Source organism: Populus trichocarpa, chromosome 13 (genome assembly GCF_000002775.5).
Source record: "Populus trichocarpa isolate Nisqually-1 chromosome 13, P.trichocarpa_v4.1, whole genome shotgun sequence".
In the NCBI taxonomy this organism is placed as follows: domain Eukaryota; kingdom Viridiplantae; phylum Streptophyta; class Magnoliopsida; order Malpighiales; family Salicaceae; genus Populus; species Populus trichocarpa.
This window is the reverse complement of record NC_037297.2, coordinates 265829-288871: the sequence shown is the minus strand read 5'-3', so window position 1 is coordinate 288871 and position 23043 is coordinate 265829. Positions and strand designations below refer to the sequence as shown.

The 23043-nt window shown below is 34.6% G+C and overlaps 2 protein-coding genes across 3 annotated transcripts; one reads left to right on the top strand and one right to left on the bottom strand.

Annotated features, from left to right (window-relative positions):
• The first annotated feature begins 9748 nt into the window (after positions 1–9748).
• Positions 9749–10903, top strand: LOC112323870 (uncharacterized). Its single transcript, XM_024583690.2, has 3 exons — positions 9749–10165; positions 10263–10403; positions 10490–10903. Exons 1-3 carry the CDS (start codon positions 9749–9751, stop codon positions 10715–10717), a joined length of 786 nt encoding a protein of 261 aa, XP_024439458.2. The 3' UTR covers positions 10718–10903.
• Positions 10904–13450: 2547 nt separating this feature from the next.
• LOC7465217 (probable receptor-like protein kinase At5g18500) lies at positions 13451–18289 on the bottom strand. 2 transcript variants are annotated; one of them, XM_024583433.2, is made up of 8 exons: positions 17864–18289; positions 16678–17366; positions 16469–16573; positions 16127–16249; positions 15888–16058; positions 15631–15760; positions 14302–14514; positions 13451–13860 (listed from the first exon to the last, which is right to left on the bottom strand). In XM_024583433.2, the coding sequence occupies exons 2-8, from the start codon at positions 17340–17342 to the stop codon at positions 13744–13746; spliced, it is 1524 nt and encodes a 507-aa protein (XP_024439201.1). In that variant the 5' UTR covers positions 17343–17366; positions 17864–18289; the 3' UTR covers positions 13451–13743. The 2 variants fall into 2 exon arrangements, with proteins under 2 accessions (XP_024439201.1, XP_024439200.1); XM_024583432.2 differs by having other exon boundaries at positions 17729–18288.
• Positions 18290–23043: the final 4754 nt, after the last annotated feature.

The following is a 23043-nucleotide window of genomic DNA, read 5'->3' as shown; positions in this document are numbered from 1 at the left end:
TGTTCTCTTACAAATTAATAGATTGTTAGCAGACACTAATGAAATATTATCATATTCCTACTCAGTTGCTAAACTCTTTTGTCCAAAGGATAGAAGAAACAGATTGCTTTCCAACAATTTCAAACTAATGAAAAGATTTTCAGAGCTAATAAAGCTCCTCTGGGAAGATCATCCTGGCAGCCTGCTGTGCTGTGTGTATATATCCAAGCATAATTAATCGTCGCGAGGGTAACTTTGATTTTCGACCAAAAATAATAATTTTTTCTCGAGAAAATCAATTGCCCACCTTCTCTTCAATCATTCCTTGAACTCATTTGGATTTGTATATAGGTGGAGAGCACCTCATGAAGATATTTTCCAACTTCCACTCACAATTAACAATCTCTCACCAACACCATATACAGTTTATCATAAGATAGTTCTTGCGACAACAACAAATCCTGTCTTTCCCGATTAAACTTTTCGTCGAAAATAGCACTTATTAATTTTATTGGGACTTTTACCGACAAGATTTTGTCATGAAAAAACTCACTTACGCAGCTGTTATGGAAAGTTTTTCCCAAGAATTATAGTGTAACTCATAGCTAGAGTATAACCACGTTACGAACCCACCAGTCTCGGTCAGTTGCTTGCCTTCTTGTCAATGCTGATGAGCTTGGCCCAAACGGCAGGTTAGCTCGGGAATTTGCTGATCTGAAATTTAATCCGGGTTGGATTTTATATTAAACTAAGTAAGAGTTGATTCTGTAAAGTCCGGTTTAATTACTTGGTTAAACACCTAGTTTTACTTTTTAATTTCCTTTTCAAAATTTTATTAAAAAAATTCTTGAAATATTGTGGTTTTGAATTAATCTAACTAACTCATCTAATTTATAATCTAGATCTTGAACAGGGTAATAAACCAGGCAGAGTGTAATAACTTTGCTTCTTCTTAACATATTCTTTGCAATGGAGATCAACGTAGCAAAATCATTCAGTAAGGGCTAAATGGGAGAAAGAAACATGCATTTTTACAACTAATTAAGAGATAGAGGACTTGTCAAAATATTCTAATCATGCAATTGAAATTGAAACCTTAATTAATTGTGAGTCCATCATGTACCAGGTCAACGTCGTTAATTGACAGCATTCTTTTTTTAACTAGGTTAAAAACGACAAACCATAACCCACCCACCTTTCTATTTTCCCAACAAAAATAATCATTACAGTTGAATTTATGAATTTATGCATACGAAAGTAATGTCGACATTACTATATAATAATTACCAACATTAAATTTGCATGGTTATCTAATAACGAAAACTTTAAAAATATTAATTTGGGTAATTTTAAAAATCCATTAGTTTAAAAAAATAATTAATAATGAAAACTTTAAAAATATTAATTTGGGTAATTTTAAAAATTCCATTAGTTAAAAAAAATAATCTTGGTTTACCCATCCTAATCCCTTATAAGTCAATCATTTTTTTTCGGAAGTTTTCTCCTTCAATTTATTTTTTTTCTTGTTGGCTTCTTAATTCAACAACTTTCAAGGCCTCTTTGGAAATACTATAAAAGTGAGTTCTTTTAAATTTTTTTATTAAAATTTTTTTAATATATATTTTATTGTTTTGATGTGTTGATATCAAGATAATTTTTTAAAAATAAAAAAAATATTATTTTAATACATTTCTAAATAAAACATATTTTAAATTGCAACCACTATCATAATCCCAAATAAATGTTTAACCATCGTACTAACAGTTTCCGTCCACCCTTCTCGATAGAGATTCCATTCTATTTTATATGATAATTTATGTCATCTCAAAATGAAATAATATCTGAAGCTGAATATACAGTGATAATACTGACTGCTCTAGTTGGTATAAATTAATTGGTTATTTGAAATGATGATAATTAAGACTTAATGGTTTTAAATGAACTAAATTATGATAGAGTTACTAAGATGAAATACTTTCTGTTTATACAATGGTGTTCTGACGGTGAATAAAGAAAGAGACTAGCTTATCCAATTGTCGTTCTTTAATTTGTGGGAGTAATCATTCATTTCTTAAATAAAAAAGCTAAATATTAAAAGGAAATATATACTTGAAGAAAGTTATAGGTCATTCAATATATATATAGCAACTATGATAACGTTATATATAGATGATGAATCTTCAAGCTATAAAAACACATTTTGAACTATAATTAATTCCCTCTCAACACAAATTCCATCTTCTTCATTGTAATTTTAAGGTTTGTTTCTCAGCATGCATGGATTCCTCTGGAGATATATAGTTTGGGCACATATATGGTTATTGAGGGGTTTTGCTGCTAACGTGGGTCACTGCACTTCCATTAGAGCTGATCAGACGTGGGCAGTGACCAAAGGACCCTAACTTGCTTAATCGGGACGATAGGTGCCGCAAGCTCTGGTGCCGGAAGCTGATTCTAAAGTGGTGGTCCATTTCTTACAAACACAACTGGTGCCAATTATTTGTCTTTGATTTCCACGGCAAAAGAGAGTTACTTGCAAGAGATTGGGAGGTCCAAATTCGTCATGCATGAAGAGAAGCCAGTGATATTGTCCCATATTGGCTTTCAGAATTTGGTATTTCATGGTTGGTGGGAGATTCTTTTTTGGAGCTATATATATATATGATCACATGTTCCAAAGCCAAACAATTAGAGAAATCATATTCTCCTAATTTGATGCTTTATAGTAATTAAGTGGTTAATTAGGTACAACATTTTCTTCCTGACTTTTTCATTAATTTTTTTGCTAGATAGATACTTAAAATTGGAGGTATTTTATAATTTGTTCCATGCCAAATTAAATAGCACTCTTATTTTATTTACATAATTCAATATATTAGATCTTATACTTCTTCTTTTTTCCCACTTCATCTCCAGGAGATTTTTTCTGATATAGTAAATTTTCTTTTTATGTATATATATACAGGTTAATTAAAGAAGAAAAAACGTTACAATTAATAATTATTGGAATATTTGAAATATGTGAATTTTAATATGATTTCATAAATGGCATGCATCAAAAGTAATTAGTATAGACGACGACGACGACGGCATTAACAACATTAAAAGCAGGAATTAAGCCCAAGTGGGATTCTCTCCCACCCTCTCTGTATTTAATAAATCCTCAATTAGGAACAAATATTCTTGAGCTTCTCTTCCTTGTTCTATCTACAAATATCTTCCAAAACAGGCAAGCACCAACCAACCCCTAACATGGCTTCTAGTGATTATGGAAATGAAAATCCTGCCTTGCATCACAAGGTTGAGGGAAAAGAAATGATGGGTTATAGTGTGATTGAGTCGCCTGCTATCACAGATTTCAAACAAGTTGCTAAAAAGATACTTTTTTTATCTGAAAAACATTCAACAACTCATGGAGGAAGAGAGGAAATCGATAAAGAAAAAAGGGTCTCTCCTGTATTGGAGGTGAAGGTTTATTTCGGTGATCATGACCAATTAGATCAACACGTTGCTGTGGCTTTGGTTGGTGAAGAGGAGAACGAAACTAATAAACAAGAGTATTGCTCTGTACTTGATGTGTCCACTGTCAAGGGTCCCGAACAAGTCATGGCCATGGTGGTAGAGAAGAAGGAGAAAATCACAAAATAATTATAAAGGTATCTGTCTCTCCTCCAGCTATAGTCATGGACGTGGAAGGAGAGGAGAAAGACGAGGTTGAGGAGGAGGAGATTAAAAAAAGAGAGGTGGGTGGTTGAGTTGGACGATAGCTGGGACTCTAAGCGTGTAGTAGACGACCCTGAAGAATATACTCGGTGTATACAATACGAGAAAAAGGAAAGAAGGAATCTTTTGCTGTACTATCATAAGTCTGCTTCCGCATCCAAAGTAATTAAGAAATGCTTTTAACAAACAAATTGTTCTTGTTCTTGTGGTTTGAAGTTTCTCATAACTGATTGATTTTTGTTTTCTTCTTTTCTTAGGGTTTTGATATTGATTGTCCTCCTCCACCTGGCTACGTACTGTCGTGTACCTCCCATGGATCTTAATGACTCTTCTCTTCTTGAAGCTGTCAAGAGATGGCCAAATTTGCTGTTGAATATTCCGACCCAAAATATAAGGAAAAGGTCCAAGTGCAGCAATTTGGGGATTAGTTCCTACCAGATGTCTTGGTCTGATTAATTGAAGGAGGCGTCAGCAGATTATCAAAAAAAAAAAAAAGATTATCAAAAAAAAAAGGAGGCGTCAGCAGCCAGCAAGGGAACACAAAATGAATATAATTATCTGCTTAGAACTACGTACTATAAACAAAGAATTATATACCTTGACGACTGGGGTTTATTTACATAAAGCAATATAAAATTCTCTTCTAAAACAACATTATTTACATTATAAATCTAATCCTGTTTAACTATTAATGAAGACTACAAATGTGTAAAAAAGGAGACAACATTAAGAACATAATTAAGATACTCTTGGCTTTCAGAGCTGCAGCCAAGAAAAGGCAAATTATTGATCACTTGCCAATATGGCATTATTTTAATCTTGGGGTTCAATATATACCTCAATTCCTTCCGAAGTGGCCCTAAGCAGCTCCCTTCAAGACCATGCCATTTCTACCTCTCTTAAGATCCAAGTTAATGGCAATCATTCCAGGCCTGAAATGTGGAAGTTTTCTTTCACAATCTTGAGAATTTCCTTGTCCGGGATCTAGCCTGAAATGTGCGTCTACATGCAAAAATTGACAATGGTTTGATCAGAACACCACTAGCATAAGAGACCTAAACGATAAACCCGGGAGCTAGCCTACTGGCAATGATGCTCTTGGCAGCCTGCCTAATGTGTAGCCTTAATTCAGGCTAAGATATGGAGTATCAATATGAAAAACAGGTCACTATTAGCCTTCATGCATGCAAAGATATCGAAACTGCATGCAGAAAACGAAAATTCTTTTACAAACATACAGTCCATTGTTAGCCTTCATGCGTGCTAAGATATGAATGAAAGCATAAAAGAAATAAACAAGGCAGAAAAAATACCTGAATGCAAAGTAGATTCCAAGCTTTCTAGCCCTTCCTGATCGGTCTTGAGATTCAAAATCGCTTTGGTTGCTCCTAATCCTCTTTCTTTACTATTGCAATTTCCTCGCATACATCCTCAATTGTCTTAATAACACGGCGCTTTGGTGTTTCTTGTAATATGATTTCCTTAAATTCATAAAAGTCTCTATTTGAAGCATTGGTGATGTGCTTACAAAGTGTTTGCCACTCATTTGTCAGGTTTGGTATATAAGGCAATGATGTATTGGTGTTCCATGTCAAGTTTGATGGTGCATATTTCAGCATGGATTCAAACCTGATTGCCTCTGGAACCATAAGCACAATGGTTAAGAGACCGTGTGCTCGTTTCTCCTCGTATGCCTGGTCTGCTAATTTAACCTTCTTCCCTTCTTTTGATGAATGGACTTTCTTCGGTTCTTGGGCCAAATTGTGTATTGCTACCATTAATTGCTGTCTCCCTAGTTCAAAACCAAGCCTGTGGGTACGTGCATTGCCCTCCAAATCACCCTAAGAACAACCATACGGCAAAAAAGTGGAACCAGGTATCAACCTCTCGCTTGTCTTGCTGTGCTTGTCCACCTTTGGTTTAAACTCAAACCGGTGGCCTTGTTGATTTTCATAACCAATAAGGTAAAGATCAAACGTTCTGATCTTTAGAGTAATTGAGTATTTTCTTGTGCTCAAGACAATGTCAATAAGCAGGGACTTATCCTTAGGAGGAAGAACTGGCTTCTTCAAACCCCTTACTCGAATACTATCGTAGGCGAGTCTAGTACGCCACTTGCGAACAATGTCACCATAGCATTCCCATTCATCTTCCACATTAAAAGGCTCAAAATCATTTAATATAATTGGACGTGTGCTTCCACGTAGGTTCAACATCCGGAGAGAAAGAGAAAGAAAAACAAAAAATTGAGCTTGGGACCTTTCAGAATTTGGAGAGATCAGGAAAACAAAAAAAAAAAAAAAAAAGAGCTCGGGAACCTTTCAAGCTTAACAGTATTGCTTAGTTGCAGAAATGAGTGGAAATGGCAGATTGTTGTATATGATTATGGATGATATTTTTTTTCAATTTTTGAACATGAAACACAGTATTTCTGGCATTTTATATATAAAAAGTTATCAGCAAGGGAAAGACGTCCTAGCATGAACAAACATGTGCATTCTTTTGATCATCCCTTTCCTTGGAAATCAAGCAATGAAACTAGGCATTTGAAGCCTTGTAATCCCATTTATATATAATCAATATGTAATAGAATCTACTTTTCATCTTTATCATTTTCTGAAGGTGTGCATTACTGTTTCGCAACCAAAAATAGTAGTTGGAACTTTTCTTGTAATTGTCACACTATACACAATACTTGAGCTAGCAAGGTGTTTTCTTTATGCACACACAACTACAGGGTTGTGTTTTCTTTAACGGGATCTTATCCAATTCCTATCCTGTAATATTTTAGGATATATGTATCTTAATTCTGAGGTAGTCCATTAATGCAAGGGGAAAAAAAGAGAGAGGCTAAATTAACAACCATATATAGATTGCATGCATGTTGCTGTTTTTGTTTTTGTTTTGTGAGCTGAGCTATTCCAATGTGTAATAGAAGTCCTCTTCACTCTTTAGTTAGTTTCTAAAGGCCAGTTAATTACTTTATGCATTGCTGGTTTGCATGGCGGTCTTGTTGGTTCGGCAGCAAAATTAGTAGTTTCAAATTTGGAATAGCTTCCAAATCTCAGATTCATATCTATAACTATTTTTGTGTAACCAATATTGCAAAAGTCAATCCATGGAGTTATGTTCTGTATTATATAAGAAAATTGTTCAATTTATATTCGTGGAGTTATGTTCTCTGGAAGTCTTATTTTTATCCATCTAAATGCTTTGTCTGATGCCGTGTTTGCCTTAATGTAAGAAACTACTAAATTAAAGATTGCAAGCATCATGGAGAAGGGCATAGTTAGTTATGAACTACGTACCTAGTCAGGCCTACATATCTGGAAATTCTAGCACGATTAATCAACAGACACAATACATTGATTGAGGTTTCATGTAGTTTCAGAAACGAAATCAAGGCATCTTAGGTTTTTTGCATGTTTCTTTTTTTGATATTTCTTCAGATTTCATGCTTATGAAATGCAACAGTTCTCCTACGTACGTTCAGTGGTAAAATATATACGGGCAGCACAGCTTGCCCAATAGCTCTCCTAGCATCCATGATCATCATGACAAACTCTTCGAGGCACCGTCTTAAAGAAAACTAACTTTTTCAATATTGCAAATTGAAAGAATATTTTTTTCATAAGGAGTGAAAGGACCTGTTAAAGAATGTTTAAATATATAAAAGTTCGATTGTTTGATTTTTAAAGTTAGAGGGTGAAAGGACCTCTTAAAGAATCTCTAATATATATATGAAGACAACTTAATTGATTAATTGCTTTGGAAAAATTGTGTTGATGATCGATCGATATGATATCGCACTCGATCGTCTTGTGATGTTTTGAAAATTTAGATAGGAAATGATAAAAATACCCTTAGAAGAGTAAGTTTTAGTTATCTATAGCAGGTGAAGGAAATCTTAGTAATTAAACAAAGAATTAGTACGTAAATATAAAAGAAAAACAAAGAATTAGTACGTAAATATAAACGAAAGAAAAAGAAGACTTACACTTAAAGAAAGAGAGTGAACCATAAAAAGAAGAAGAGAATGAGGGAAAGATGACGCAAGAGAAAAGAGTTAGAAATTAAAATATGTTTAAAAAGTAAGAATCATGTTTTGATGTGTATAATTATCTTATTTAGCTATAAAATAAAAAAAGAAAAAGAAAAGAAAACCTAGACTAGAAGAGAGGGAACCATAAGAAGAAAAAGAGGGAAAAATAAAACAAGGAGAAGAGAATTAGAGAAAATAAATATAAAAGGTAAGATTTATATTTTGATATGTATAATTGTATTATTTAGCTATAATTTTTGGTTTTATTGAGAATTTAGGATTTTGAAAATTTTATTTTAAGCTTGATTAATGAATTAATTAGAATATTAACAAATCACGCTTAACTATTTTATTTTATTTAGTAATCATTCTTTATCTTTTAAAAAACAACTTTTTGGTTAGAATATTAAACTTTTTTTTCATATATATTACATAATCGTTTACACACACACACACACACACACACACACACACACATATATATATATATATATATATATATATATATATATATATATATATAATCTTCTATACTATGCTTGTCTTATACTTCTTTTCTCTCACTTCATCTCGAAGAGATTTTTCTTTTGATATAGCAAGTTTTTTATTTTTTTATATATATACAGGTTAATTAAAGAAGATAAAACCTTATAATTAATAATTATTAGAATATTTGAAATATGTGAATTTTAATAAGATTTAATAAATGGCATGCATCAAAAGTAATTACTATAAATAATAATAATGATCATAATAATAATAATAATGACCCCATTAACAACATTAAAAGCAGGAATTAAACCCAGGTGGGATTCTCTCCCGCCCTCTCTGTATTTAATAAATCCTCAAATAGGAACAAATCTTGAGCTTCTCTTCCTTGTTCTATCTACAAATATCTTCCAAAACAGGCAAACATGCACCAACCAAGCCCTAACATGGCTTCTAGTGATTATGGAAATGAAAATCCTGCCTTTCATCACGAGGTTGAGGGAAAAGAAATGATGGATTATAGTGTGATTGAGTCGCCTGCTATCACAGATTTCAAACAAGTCGCTAAAAAGATACTTTTTTATCTGAAAAACATTCAACAACTCATGGAGGAAGAGAGGAAAGGGGTTCAGGAGGAAATCGATAAAGAAAAAAGGGTCTCTCCTGTATTGAAGGTGAAGGTTTATTTCGGTGATCATGACCAATTAGATCAACACGTTGCTGTGGCTTTGGATGGTGAAGAGGAGAACGAAACTAATAAACAAGAGTATTACTCTGTACTTGATGTGTCCACTGTCAAGGATCCCGAACAAGTCATGGCCATGGTGGTAGAGAAGAAGGAGAAAATCACAAAAATAATTATACAGGTATCTGTCTCTCCTCCAGCTATAGTCATGGGCGTGGAAGAAGAGGAGAAAGACAAGGTTGAGGAGGAAGATGAGGTTGAGGAGGAGAAGGAGGAGGAGGAGGAGGAGGAGGAGGATGAGGATGAGGATGATGATGATGATGATGATGCTGATGATGAGGGGATTAAAAAAAAAGGGTGGGTGGTTGAGTTGGAAGATGGCTGGGACTCTGACCGTGCAGTAGAGGACCCTGAAGAATATACTCGGTGTTTACGATACGAACCAAAGGGAAGAAGGGATCTTTTGTTATACTATAATAAGTTTGCTTCTGCACCGAAAGTAATTAAGAGAGTGTTTTTAACAAAAAAATTGTTCTTGTTCTTGCTTATCTTGTTCTTGTGGCTAGAAGTTTCTAATAACTGATTTTTATTATATTTTTTTAGGGTTTTGATATTGATTGTCCTCCTCCACCTGGCTACTGTTGGGCATACCCCATGGATCTTAATGACTCTTCTCAACTTGAAGCAGTCAACAGAATGGCCAAATTTTCTATTGAATATTACAACACAAAATATAAGGAAAAGGTAAGGGCAGCAATTAGGGGATTAGTTCTTGATAATTGAATTGAATTTGCGTTATTGATTCTTAATTTTTCTTGTTGCAGGGAAAAATGATCGAGTTTGTTCTAGTTCATCATGCAAATTTCTGCAGATCCCTTCACGGTGTGTACTACATAACTTTATTGGCTAAAGACCTTATTAAGGATGATGGTGACGAGATAACTTATCAAGCTAAGGTGATCCACGATGATATTCGATCAGGAGATATAGATGTGGAAATTTTTAGGCCAAAAACAAACCCCAGTAAAAAAAAATATAAGATTAAAAAAAATGGTGATGATGTTGAAGAGGAGGAGGAGGAGGAGAAAACTGAAAGGAAATACTGGGTGGTTGAGTTGGACGATGGCTGGGACGTCTATCATGTAGTTGGAGGCGAACCTGATGAATATACTCGGCGTTTGAAATACCTTGAAAAGGAAGAAAGGGATCTTTTGGTGCACTATTCTGAGATTTATTGCGCATCCGATGTAATTACGAAACTTTTTTAACAAACAAATTCTTGTTGTTCTTGTTCTTGTGATTTGAAGTTTCTCATAACTGATCGATATTATTTTTCTTTTTTAGGGTTTTGATCTTGTTCGTCCTCCTCCACCTGGCTACTGTTGGGCATCCCCCATTGATATTAATGACTCTTCTCAACTCGGAGTTGTCAACAGAATGGCCATATTTGCTGTCGAATATTACAACAAAAAATACAAGAGAAAGGTCCAGGAACAGCAATTTGGGCAGTAGTAATCGACAATGGAGTTGGATTTGTGCCGTGTATTGATTCTTAATATTTGTTGTTGCAGGGAAAAAAGATGGAGTTTGTTCGAGTTCATCATGCAAATATCACGAGAGCAAGTCGTGATGCTTACTACATAACTTTACTGGCTAAAGACCTGATTAAGGAAGACGATGACGAGGAGAAAGCTTATCAAACTAAGGTGGTCCATTGGGAGTTTCTATCAGGAGGCGAGAGTATATATGTTGAAATTTTTAGGCCAAAAGCAAACCCCAGCAGTCAAGCTATTATATAATCAGTCAAGCATGTTTTGATGTGGCCATTCTCTAATTAATGGCTGTCGCTTATTGCTAATAATACTATCAATTATCATAATAATAATAATTAAAAAAAAAAAGCCTTTCATGGCAGTCTTCCTGAACTTCATTTGTCTCCAGTTACTTTGCATGAAAGCAAGACTTGCAAACGTAAGCAAGCAACACAAGTTGATCAGGAGGGGCTTCTTCTTTAATTAACTGTGTCTTGGTCAATGAATTAATCAAACACAAAAGTACGTAGTTGCCAGGTTCCATATATGGTGTAGAATACGGAGGAGGGATCACAGAGGGAGCTGCAAGATGTAGAGAGGGGCAGTAGAAGAGGTAGGATTTCTCCCAAGTAATTAATAACATTATTGAAAATTTGAAATAGCTAACCCAATATTTCTGTACACACACCCTAGACCCCAAGAACAGTACGGCTTCTTCAAAATACAAAGTCCATATATAGCAATACATATATAAACAAATCATCTCTCCCTAGCTCTACGACAAAGAGAGAGAGAGAGAGAGAGAGAAATAATGAAGAAAAAATAAGAAGAAAATCACTTGTCCCACCTGTTCAGTGTCCTAAATATCAACATTTTAACGTCTGAGGTACGCCGAAAAATAGCAAGAATAACCATCTCGAATTGTAAGAACTCGGCTTCATGGTCGACAACGTAAGAGCGTTGTTATAAAAACAGCATAAGTTCTTAATCGGTACTATATCCAAACCTTTTTTGCATCTAAAAATCAAATGAAACTGCAAGGAAATTAAAGCCAAGATCATTCACAGGGCGAATAAGTTCTCTTCCGCAATAATACTAACAAGGCAAAACTCAAAATGAAGCCTTTCCACCCCCAATAAATAATGGAGTACTGAACGTGGATCATCGATCCTGGTTTTACATAAATTCTGGTATGCAAAGACAATATTATGACAATGCAATCTTTGCTTTTCAAATAATACATGTCCCCTTCTAATATTCTACTTATGTCTTATGAATGAAGCTAGCAGGATTTTTCATAATTCAACTTCACAATCTCTTGGTAAAAATTAATGAAATTATGATCTCTTTATTATATTAAAAATATTGTTATTAAACTCGATTTATACCAACATTCAAGAATTTCAGAGTTTAATTTAGATTGATTTTTTAATTAAGTGAAATAAAATATTAAAAGTCGATTAACATGAACAAATCCGATTGGGTAGACATAAAAAAAAAATTTCTCTTAATAAAAATAATTTAGTGGTGGAAAATATACAGCTGACCCGCTCACATCACAATTATATTTTGTTGTTGATGATATTTGTTCAGTAATCCCGATGATGACGATCACTACTAGAAAAATTAAAAACGCATGAAATATTCTTCAATTGCTAGAACTCTGGGTCCCCTTTGCATCGGCACTGAAGAGGGTGCGATAACTAAAGCCTAAGTTTGACAACATCAAAAGACAACGGAGGGAAAGCAACAAGTACAAGAAGGAATGCATAAACGGCTTCCTGCTCTATCGCCTTGAGGGTGTTGGCAGTGTTTTGACAGCTTCGATTGACCTGACTTCAGGGCTTGGAAGCCTGTACGTGTATGATTTATGCTGCAAACACAATGAGGTGGTTTACTGAACTGGAGCAATATGGTGGTTACATTTCTATTTGGCCCTGTATACCATGAGGCTGCTGAATCTTTGCTTGTGTTCTGAATGATTGCAGGTTCTTGAATTCCTAGGGGATGGATGATGTTTGCTTGCTCCAACTGAACTGCATCAGAAACCTTCATTTTACTTTATATGTTTTGGTGTTATTTCCACTAGTACCGGACTTGTCTTTAGTTTTATAGTAGCAGTGGCCTTGTGCAAGTGTTTAACTGGAAACAATCAGTCTGATTTTTTAGGTATCGGAAGATGTTTGAGATTTGTCAAAATTAAGTGATGGTATTGAGATGCTATGTGGATGGCTTGTTAATGTATTGGCTTGCCAACTAATTATAACCTAGCTTCTCTCTTTAGCTCATTGGGACAGTTCCTTCAAGCTTAGGGTTTGATTAACTAAATGTGAGCCACATTCAACTTAGTGGAGAACTAGCACTCCTAGAATAGTTCATTCACATGATTGGTTAAGAGTTAAGAACTTGGAAGAGGAATAGTCGATGGATGTTCAGGCAACAAAATACATGAAGACTTCCGAAGGACTGTTATGCAGGTTAGCTGTTTCTAAGGGTTGAAGATCAGCTTGTATTATTTCTTGTATCAGCCTTCATTATTTCTTAATGTATTTTTTTTTTCTTAGCTTGTAAATTATATCTATATAATAGATAATCCTCAATAAAAATTGTATCAGCCTTTATTATTTCTTAATGTATTTTTTTTTCTTAGCTTGTAAATTATATCTATATAATAGATAATCCTCAATAAAAAAACACAATTTTATTCAAAAAACTCTAAACTGTGATGGTATCATAGCTTTCTTTTGTTTCCAGTCTTGAGATTAAGAAGCCTTTCCTGTCTGTCTTTCTGTATTTGATTTGTCTCGAATTAATTACTTCGCATAAAAGCAGAATTTGCAAAAGCAAGCAAGTTCAAAAATCAGGAGGGGCTTTTTTTTTTAACTGTCTTGGTCAATGAATCAAACACAGAGTAGTTAGGTTGATAGTCAGGTTCCATGGTGTAGAATATGGATCAGGAAGGAGAGGGAGAAATAGAGAGAGGCAGTAGAACAGGGAGGATTTCATCAAACAGTTTCTGAATTGCTAACCCAATTCTGTACACACCCTAGGCCCCAAGTAACATGGGTTCTTCACAATACCAAGTCCATAACAATACATAGACAAATCATCTCTCCCTATACAACAAAATGAGAAAAAATAATAAAGAGAAAAGAAGAAGAAAATCACTTGTCCCCCCTGTTCAGTGTCCTAGATATCAACATTTTAATGTCTGAGGCACCCCGAAAAAATTGTAAGAATAACCATCTCAATTTATAAGTCCCTTGTATTCCCTAAATGAGTCTCATGTTTTGTCAAATTCGCAGGCTTTCAGATCTTGAACCTGGATAGTCGCTGCGATCAGTGTCAGAATTTTCCCTTTGAGATTCAATTTCCATGCTACCTCCTCGAGTTCTTCGATGCCTACGATCCTGAAAACAGTTACAAGTTGAACTCCAAATTCAGCCAAAAGCCATGTTTCTTCGTTGTTAAATTTCATAACATCGAATTTAAAGCTAAAAGTGAGTTGCTGGTAATTCCTTCTCTAGTAAATACTGAACAAGCACAAAAACAGTGAAAGACTCGAGAATATAGAGGATCAGTGTTGATATTTTGGCTCCCATGGCCCACATTTTGTGCAATATAGCAAAAATCAAAGAATGCAATCAAGCAATCATCCATGTTCAAGCACAAAAACAGCCAAGAATTGTGAGGATGGAGGTAGCACCATCATTCATGATATCTTGGCTGCCATGGTGCACCATTTTGTGCACAAAGGATGCAAGCGATTACACATGTTCATATTCAAAAATGATTTTGGTTACAAGTGATCAGATGCATTTTGGACTGTACAAGTGAAGTCAGAAACCAACCTCTCTTGGAAAGGGATATTCCTCAGACTCGAGCATACGAACAACTTGACCCATCTTAGGTCTTTTTTCAGAATCTGGATCAACACACCTCAAAGCGGTCAACAGGGCACGTTTTAGAGCTCTTGTTGATGGCCTCGCTTCAATATTTGGGTCTGCTACTTCTTCAGACCGTCTGTTTCCGACCATCATTTTCAACCAATCCACAAGATTTACCTGCCAGTAAGATGATTTAATGATCAACACAGCTTTAAAAGCTGTTAAAAGAGAATAAAGTTCCAGCTACTGAACATATGGCCTCAATAATTACAAGGGAGGAATAATGATGCAGGACAACAATTCTAAGAGAGTCTATAATAAACTCAACTAGGCATGATCAGGCTTGAAACTGAATGAGCCTAGAAAGCTAATTTGGAAACTAGATGATGTACTAGGCTGTCAGTATCTAGAAAATTTAAATAGTTCACGTTTTTCATTCATAGGATACTAGACACGTTCATTTATTATTTATTATATTGTTACCCCTGATCAATAATAATAATAACAAAAACCAATAATTCCCTATCTCTCCCACTGGTCTTCGCTAACCTATATGGAAATAGAAATGGCATCTAATCATCCTGACTAGCATGAGTAAAGATCTGGTTAAAAAATCTTATCATGTTTTCTCTTTAACTTTTCTTTAGGGCTAAGGGATAGTAGATACAAAAGCGACAGAAATAGATAACTAGTACTCAATGTTCACTGGCTTATAGTTTAATTCATTTCTTATCATGCTTTACTACAGCACATAAATAAACAAATGAACTTCATTTCAATTCATCCAATTCTCTAAATGGGATGTCAAGTTTGTCGAATGATTGTATTGTAGAGAATGCAGTAATTCAAGAACAACACGGTTAGCCCTTATAATGCATGTCTAACGATTTTGGTTAATTCACAGGGTAATCACCGATGTGAGTTTGGCTTGGTTATGTTAGGTTAAACACTCTTTGGAGTAAAATAGCAATGTAGAAGACAGGAGTAGAAGCACTTATTCCTAGGCCTCAGTCTCTGTCACTTAGCCTAGCTATTGAGCACAGAACCAGTTATTAGACCATTTATCTAAACAGTCAATTCTGTCACTTAACCTCACCAACCATAACTCATGAAAAAACAAAAGCAATTGATAAGTGTGAAGTTAATTTAGGCTAGACTAGAACCCTAAAATTGAGTGGCATTTAGTAACCATTATAGTAAATTTGAATTGCATTGGTTTATTGATGATATAGCCAGGGACTCAAGACAGATTAAAAAAACTTGGTAGAGAATGCAAAAGTAAAATAGCCATACCTCATGAGTAGGGCGGCCATAGTCTACAGGATCTCTTCCGGTGATTGATTCTAACAGCACAACCCCAAAGCTATAAACATCACTCTTTTCATTCAAGAGTCCACTATTTGCATATTCAGGAGCCACATATCTGTAAGATTTTATTTTGTCAAGGCAAGAAGAATGGGGTTGATTTTAAAAGTGATGATCCTCTTCCATCAAAGAACAAGAGTAACAAGGAAAGAACCAGTAAGAATACACTTGCAGAAAGTACTTGCCCGAAGGTTCCCATAACTCGAGTCGTTACATGGCTTTTGCCAGCACCAAGCAACTTGGCCAAGCCAAAATCAGAAACCTTAGCGTTGAAGTCATCATCAATTAATATATTACTCGACTTGATGTCTCGATGCACCACTTTTGGCTCAATGGCCTCATGCAAATAGGCAAGACTGCAAGAAACATACCAAGTCATTTGGGAACCTGAAGGCCAACGAGGGACTAAACAGAATTGACTTACGCCTTAGCCGTGCCAAGTAGAACCTTCATGCGGGCCTCCCAAGTAAGATATCCATGCTGACGCATAGCTCCATGAAGCCACTGTTCCAAGTTTCCGTTGTTGACATACTCATAAACCAACATCCTGCAATGTTTTTATGTATTAGATCATAATGATAAGAACTTGAGCAGTTCTGCATAACAGGCAGGTAAGCTAGCAATCAGATTCTTAAGCCACAAAACAGAACCTTTCTATTGATAATGAGTTGATGCCTAAGGCATAAAGCCCAAAGTGAATCGTGTGAGCAAATGACCTCAACTCTAAACTATATAGCATCATCTGTGGTAAAAAAAAATGGTGTACCTGTGTGTCCCTTCTATGCAATATCCCAGAAGACGAACCAAATTCTTGTGTCGAACATGACCAATGGCTTCAACTTCCACCCTAAACTCCTTTTCCGCTTGGCCCCTAAAGAAGAGTTAAGAGGTTGTGATTGAAGAAAACTTAAAGTGATACGAAAAGATCAATTGTAAGAAATTTTACAAGAATCATAAAGCTAATTTCAAACTCACAAGTTGTTCAGGATCTTTTTTACTGCCACTGGAGTGCCATTGATCAAATGTCCCTGATAAACCACTCCATATCCACCCTCACCAAGGATATTCTCCTTCGAAAACCGATTTGTTGCAAGCTCAAGATCCCTCAAGGTGAACCAGTGACCCCAACCCAAATGAGAGAACTCAGGCAGACCAATCAACGGAGAAGGAGCAGTAATAGGGTATGAAGAAGAAGGTTTATATACAGTTACTGTTCCGGAACTCCCTTCTTCACCTGACTGTGATCCACAATCTTTCTCTAAATGATGAAAAGAATCTGACTTACTCATATTGCCTCCATTCTTCCCCTTCCCCATGCCTAGATGAACCAAGACCTTATCCGATTCTTTGTCACTGGACTTGTCATGAATTGTGAGAAGAATCCCATCACGAGGTACAAATTCATTTGTTGATACCTGTTCCACTCGAACTTCCTTAATTTCCTTGGAAATAGTTGGGATTTGGCTAAGGGGAAGACGGTTTCTATCTCTTTTAGATTTCTTCCGTAAAGTTAAACAGAAGGACAGTACAGAGAGGATGATTATGATAAATAATGCAACACAAATTCCAATCACTTCCCAGACCTTGAGACCCAAAATGGCAGTTTTCTTGGATAGTTCAGCGTTTAGATCATTGGCCATCTTGCCTTTTCAGATGCCCAAACCCTGCATAATTAACATGAAACACATATATATACATTAGAAGCAATCCCATCAATGCAGAATCTCACGGGAAGAATCGCGTAACTACTTCTCTACACATTACAAAATCCTTTTCCTAAAAAAAAAAAAAAAAAGCTAACCAAATTCAGGACTCCACAAACCATACAGATAAAACAATGACATTAAAACAGGCATTTCAATGAGCAAATGAACAGATTAGATAACACAGCAGAATAGGACTCTCCCAAAAAAAATAAGAGAAACATTTCATTTAGAATACAATCTTTGCTGACAAAATGAGCATGGATTAAGAGGCAGAAAAGGAAAAGAAGTGAAAAGCAAAGAAAAAGCTTGAATCTTTCTACCTCTCTATAATGAACTTCACAAAAGAAACCTTTAAAGCATAGATCTTTGAAACGCCCTCGCCATACCAACTCCTCAATACCCCAGATCTCAAAAGACTAAACAAAACCCAAAAACCAATGTCAAAAGCAACACACCTGGAAGACACCCAAATGAATCCAATTGTGAAAGGGTAAAGTTAAATAGCAAAAAAGCGTAGATTTCCTTTCAAGAAATGAAAATGTGAGCGTGAATCTAAGCTGGGGTGGAGCTTTCTGTGTGCCCCAAAGCCACAAATGACAAGAAGAAGAAAGGGGCTCTATTGTTGCTTGTGGTAAAGAGTAGGGGATGATGGACATGGAAATTTGAGATCTTTTTAAGAGAAGGGGGGAGAGAGAAAAAAGAAGAGGAAGAAGGGAAGGAGTTATCAGTGGTAGGTGATGAGTTTTAGTTTAGAAGAGTTAACATTACTACAACATTAGACCTTACACAAACAAAATACAGTCGTCAAGCAGTACAGTAAAAGAGAAGTCATGGAAATTTGTAAGCTTCTTCCTCCCTGCTATTTCTCAATCCTAGGACAGAGAGCATGATTGACTTGGTAGATAAAGTGGTTACTTGGTAAGTAAGATGGGTTTTTTTTTTTAATTCAAATTTTAAGATTAATATTTAAATAAATTATTAAATAAATCATATTAATGCAGAAACATGTTTCTAGGATTATTGGCCAAAGAAACTTAGTTTTAATCAATACATAAACTGATTTAAGAATACAACGAAAATATAGATGATGATGTTTCAATGTAATCAAAATGACTCAAAGATGATTTTGTTGTGGTCAACTAAAGGTTTTGGTTGTAATTTTAGAGAATGTTATTTGGATGTTAATAAGACTTGATTATACTTTACTTAATCAATGTAATTAGATGGTCAAACATCTCAATTAAGATAAACAAGTAGTGGCTGACTTGTGATTATGATGGTGAAGATGCAGAAAAGGGCCATTAATGTGATTTTATAATGTTTTGGAACAGCACTATCTGTCACTACTAGCTGCCTTGCCATGCTTTGCTTGGCTTGCCCTTCTTAATTAAATAAATAAATAAATAAAACTCAAGAATTGCCCCTTCTTCATAGTCTGCGGAGAAAGGAAAAGCTCTTTTTAAGCTTTTGATATTTGAAATTCAAGATTAATGTTCATAATAATTATTTTCCTTAAATATATAAAGTCAATGTGAGAGGTGTATTATTAAATATATTTTTATGGTTGAAACAATTAAAGAATATTATCATTTATTGTGTTTTATTAGTATACTAGGAAGACGGCAAAAACATAAAAAAAATCGAAAAATATCTTACATGTTTCATCTATTTTTATCCCTCCTGAATCAAAAGATTAACCAAGACAAACTAGCCAGGTTGGCTAGCTGCACCATTAACAACGATCAAATTCAAAGGGGTAAACAGTAGTTCGTTAATTTATTATTGCTGACAAGAAAGTAGTTCATCGATGAGCTGTAAATAGTTGATGCAGCTTCAAGTAGAAATTAAGGCTCCATACTAGCTAGATCACCAGCAGAAAGAAAATCCTGCAAGCCAGCTTGATTCCATTTGGCAGGTGTAAATTTGCCTTTTTAATTAGCTCACATATCGATCATCAGCCTGTAGCCATGAAGAGAACCCTATGATCTCATCTTCTCTCACAATATATTCTGCATGTGAGACGTTAAAATCTATCCATTTAAAAGCTTTGTTGTGTAAAACCCAACAACTGACTGACTACTTGAGGCAGATAAATTATTGCCCTTGTGGATTCACTTCTCTCTGATATTGTCAAGTAATTAAGATATTGTAATATCCGACAAGAAGACATGGATTTAACGCAGCTTCATTACTTGCTGTTTAAGGATTACTTCAAAACCTTGTAAGGTCGTGTCGTGCTTAATGTGAGTTTGCTAATTGTGTTGGCTGCATGAACTCTTAGAATATATACACACATGTATAAAGAATATATGCAATTAATATATCATGATCGAGCTTCTAATCACAAGCCTTGTAAAGTCAATATCTTTTATATTTTTATCTCAATTCACTCTTGAGAATATATATAAATTTTGTATTTATCAATTCTAATTAATCATGATGGTAAGTTTATCCATTTGATTGGATTTATAATGCTAGTATATAATGGTGAACTAGCCAGCTAGTTAGCTAGGTTCATATAGACTTAGCTGCATCTAACATGACCACTACAGTAATATTATATATACCACTTGCTCAAAATTTAATTACCTTATAATTTATTTTAATAAAAATATAGTACGTGCTTGGTGTTTGATATTATAATATGAATATTTTTAAAAATATATTAAAATAAGTTTATTTTATTTTTATTATCAGCACATTAGAATAATAAAAAATTATTAAAAAAATACTAATTTGATATTTTTTAAAGTAAATATATTCTTAAAATATATCTAGAAATACAATATTAAACTGTCACTTAATATAAAAATTATTTATAAAAAATCACAGTCATAGGGTAAGAATTTCAGCAAATTGTTACGTTTGGTTACCTAAATTATTGAAATGGTAGACCGGGCAGTTGATCACGAGCTAGCATTCATACTAATTCATCCGTAACTTAATTATTTAATATCATTTGAATTGAACCCTATCTTGGAGTCATTAATTTGATGCATTAATTCCTTATTCTTATTAATGGAAATTGTTCAAGAATCACGTCCTTGTGTACGTGGGTCATTAAAAAAGAAGAAAAAATCCTGATATAATTTAATTAGAAATGTGTTTGATAGAAGAAAAGGAAAAAGCTATGGGATTCATAGTATATTTTTAGCTAGTATTAAAACATCAGAGAAAAACAAATTATATCATATTTTTTTAAATTTGATTCAATTCATGAGTAGTTGTCACATAAACCGAAAACTAAACCACAAGAACACACTCTTATCCGCAAATAAATTCATATGGCATCGTAACCAGAAGGCCAGGCATTGTGCATGCAATTATATATTGAAAAAGAATTACAGTCATTGATTTACTAAATTATATATTTGTTTATGCCAATTTATTAATTTAATTGAAGCCAGTATGATACCTGTTATAAGCTAGCTGTCCATATCGATCTTGGTATGTATTTCCCCTCCATCTCAGTTTCATTATAGTAATCCTTTCAGACCATTGATTAAGGCTTTCTGATACTACTTTATTAATTAGGGTATTAACATTTAATTACTAAAAGAAATCCCCCCCTCTCCTTCTACGTACCTGTTGCTAATTGCTAGTCTATATATACCCCATATGTATATTTTGTTTTGTGCTAGCTATAAGACAAAGAAACCCTAACAAACCCAGCACTGGAGTGTGTTTGTGTGTATAATATATAGTTGGATTCCTCTTGTGTTTCCTTCCCTTGCAGGGGACACCATGTTCAAGGGACATGCATATGCGAAAACCTAGCATAGAATATCACTATAATTATAAAAATTATATATGTAGTGCTCTTGCTTGCCTTTTTTTGCTTGGCAAGTTGGCACGTCTGTTAATTGTCTGCGACCTTCAAGCTAGCTTGTGACTAATTATATTGGATTCTTAATTTATGAATGTATGTATGCATGTATCGACTACATTTCATCAAATTTATCTTGTCAGCTCGTACAGTTGCTGGTATTTATTAGCTGTTAGTTGTGATGAAAAGTGGATTTGCACTCTAATTTAACTATCACAATCTAACAAGATCAGATTGAAAAAAGAAATTATATCCAGCATCGATGCGATGAGAAAAACTTGTTTAATGGCTAAGGAGACTCGTTAGCTCGAAAGATACAACAAGAAATTAAAGATTGGTAAGTTTATCGATAAACCACCACAATATCCATCTCATTATATATAATTAAGAAGCTCGAGTAGTTCGAGTTGTGCTACTTGAATCCTTAATTTGTTGACTGCAATTCTACATTTTATAATCCTATTTGTTAAGGTATCTTAAGCCTTGTTTTCAAGGTGAGCCGAATGTGTTCTATGAGGATTGGTGATAGTATACCTACCTACCTCTGGTCTTAAAAAAGAACCCTTGAAAAACAGGCGGCCGGCCTCAGTTTAAAAAACACCCCGAGAGAAAAAAGAAAAAACGCGCGCATGCATGATATTGTGCTAGCTAGACTAGACGATAAAAAGAGAGCTACGAAAAGCAGATAAGATCGAAATCAAGCTAGCTAGGAGTGGGACTCGATCCCTGATTGGCAACCAGAAATAGGAGGCTTCATAATGTACACAAAGTGCCTGTCTTTAATCCAAGACATGACTACTTTTCTTATGTAAAGAAGTTATGCAGAGACAATTCATCAGTGTGCCCTACTGAAATGAAGATTTGGTTGTGATTTCATGAATGGTGGGTTGAAATGTACTGCCTCTATTGAACTCCTCTTTAATTCCATGTATACGTACATACCAAGATATATATGACAGTAATTATTTACCAGCCCCAGCCTCTTTTCTCAGTGTGGTGGTAATTCTTACATGCATGCACATTTTACCTGTATAATGCCAACTCCATGGTCTATATATTGCTATATATACTTTCTTCACCTTTTCTTTTAATATTCAAGTCTTCTCATTTAATTTGCGCTACTTGTGCCAGGAAAATCACAACTAAATGCAGCACAGCACTGGAGTACTGAATTGGAAGAGCAAACTTGAGTTAATAGCTAGCTTAATAACAAAATTATGATTTGATGATATGAATTAATTAATACTATCCCTCTTGCTTTATACATCCACTTTGAGCTACCAGATTTGCTAGATCAGCCAAGCCACCAGTCCATTAATGGATGTTAAAATTAATATGCGTTTGATATTGATATTGCGGTAGTTTTTATAGTTGCAATTTAAATAAAATCATGCATGCTAATTAACCAATATTTTTAAAATTGTGGTTGGAACGTACCCTAAAACTGCAATTCATGATTATCTTAATCTCTTTTCGCCAGCATCTTTCACTTATTAACCTCAGGACTGGAAATTTCTTTTCTGCAGCCTCAAACGTGGATTCCAACTTAGAACATCCATATATACCCAGCATCGAAAAACTTGAATCATGTATTATTGAATTTCATGCACGCAAAGGGTGTTCTTAAAGAAACTTTAATATTGGATTAGACAGAAAGTTTGACAGTACTGCCTTTGGTTACTTTGAGGGATCCGGAGGGGGAAAAAATCAAAGCTGAGAACTTTTACATACAAACACACAAATCTTCAACTGAGAAACGGGTCCATGTTGGATTTGATTAACGTAATTGTGATCTCGTGAAAATCATAC

Bases quoted from the DNA above. Each gene is read 5' to 3' on its own strand.
- LOC112323870 (XM_024583690.2), top strand. From the start codon at position 9,749: ATGATCGAGTTTGTTCTAGTTCATCATGCAAATTTCTGCAGATCCCTT. The intron at 10,166-10,262 runs GTAATTACGAAA...TTTCTTTTTTAG, and splicing joins AGATTTATTGCGCATCCGAT to GGTTTTGATCTTGTTCGTCC. The intron at 10,404-10,489 runs GTCCAGGAACAG...TTGTTGTTGCAG, and splicing joins ACAAAAAATACAAGAGAAAG to GGAAAAAAGATGGAGTTTGT.
- LOC7465217 (XM_024583433.2), bottom strand. From the start codon at position 17,342: ATGGCCAATGATCTAAACGCTGAACTATCCAAGAAAACTGCCATTTTG. The intron at 16,250-16,468 runs GTACACCATTTT...AAAACATTGCAG, and splicing joins TGCATAGAAGGGACACACAG to GATGTTGGTTTATGAGTATG. The intron at 15,761-15,887 runs GCAAGTACTTTC...AAAATCTTACAG, and splicing joins CGAGTTATGGGAACCTTCGG to ATATGTGGCTCCTGAATATG.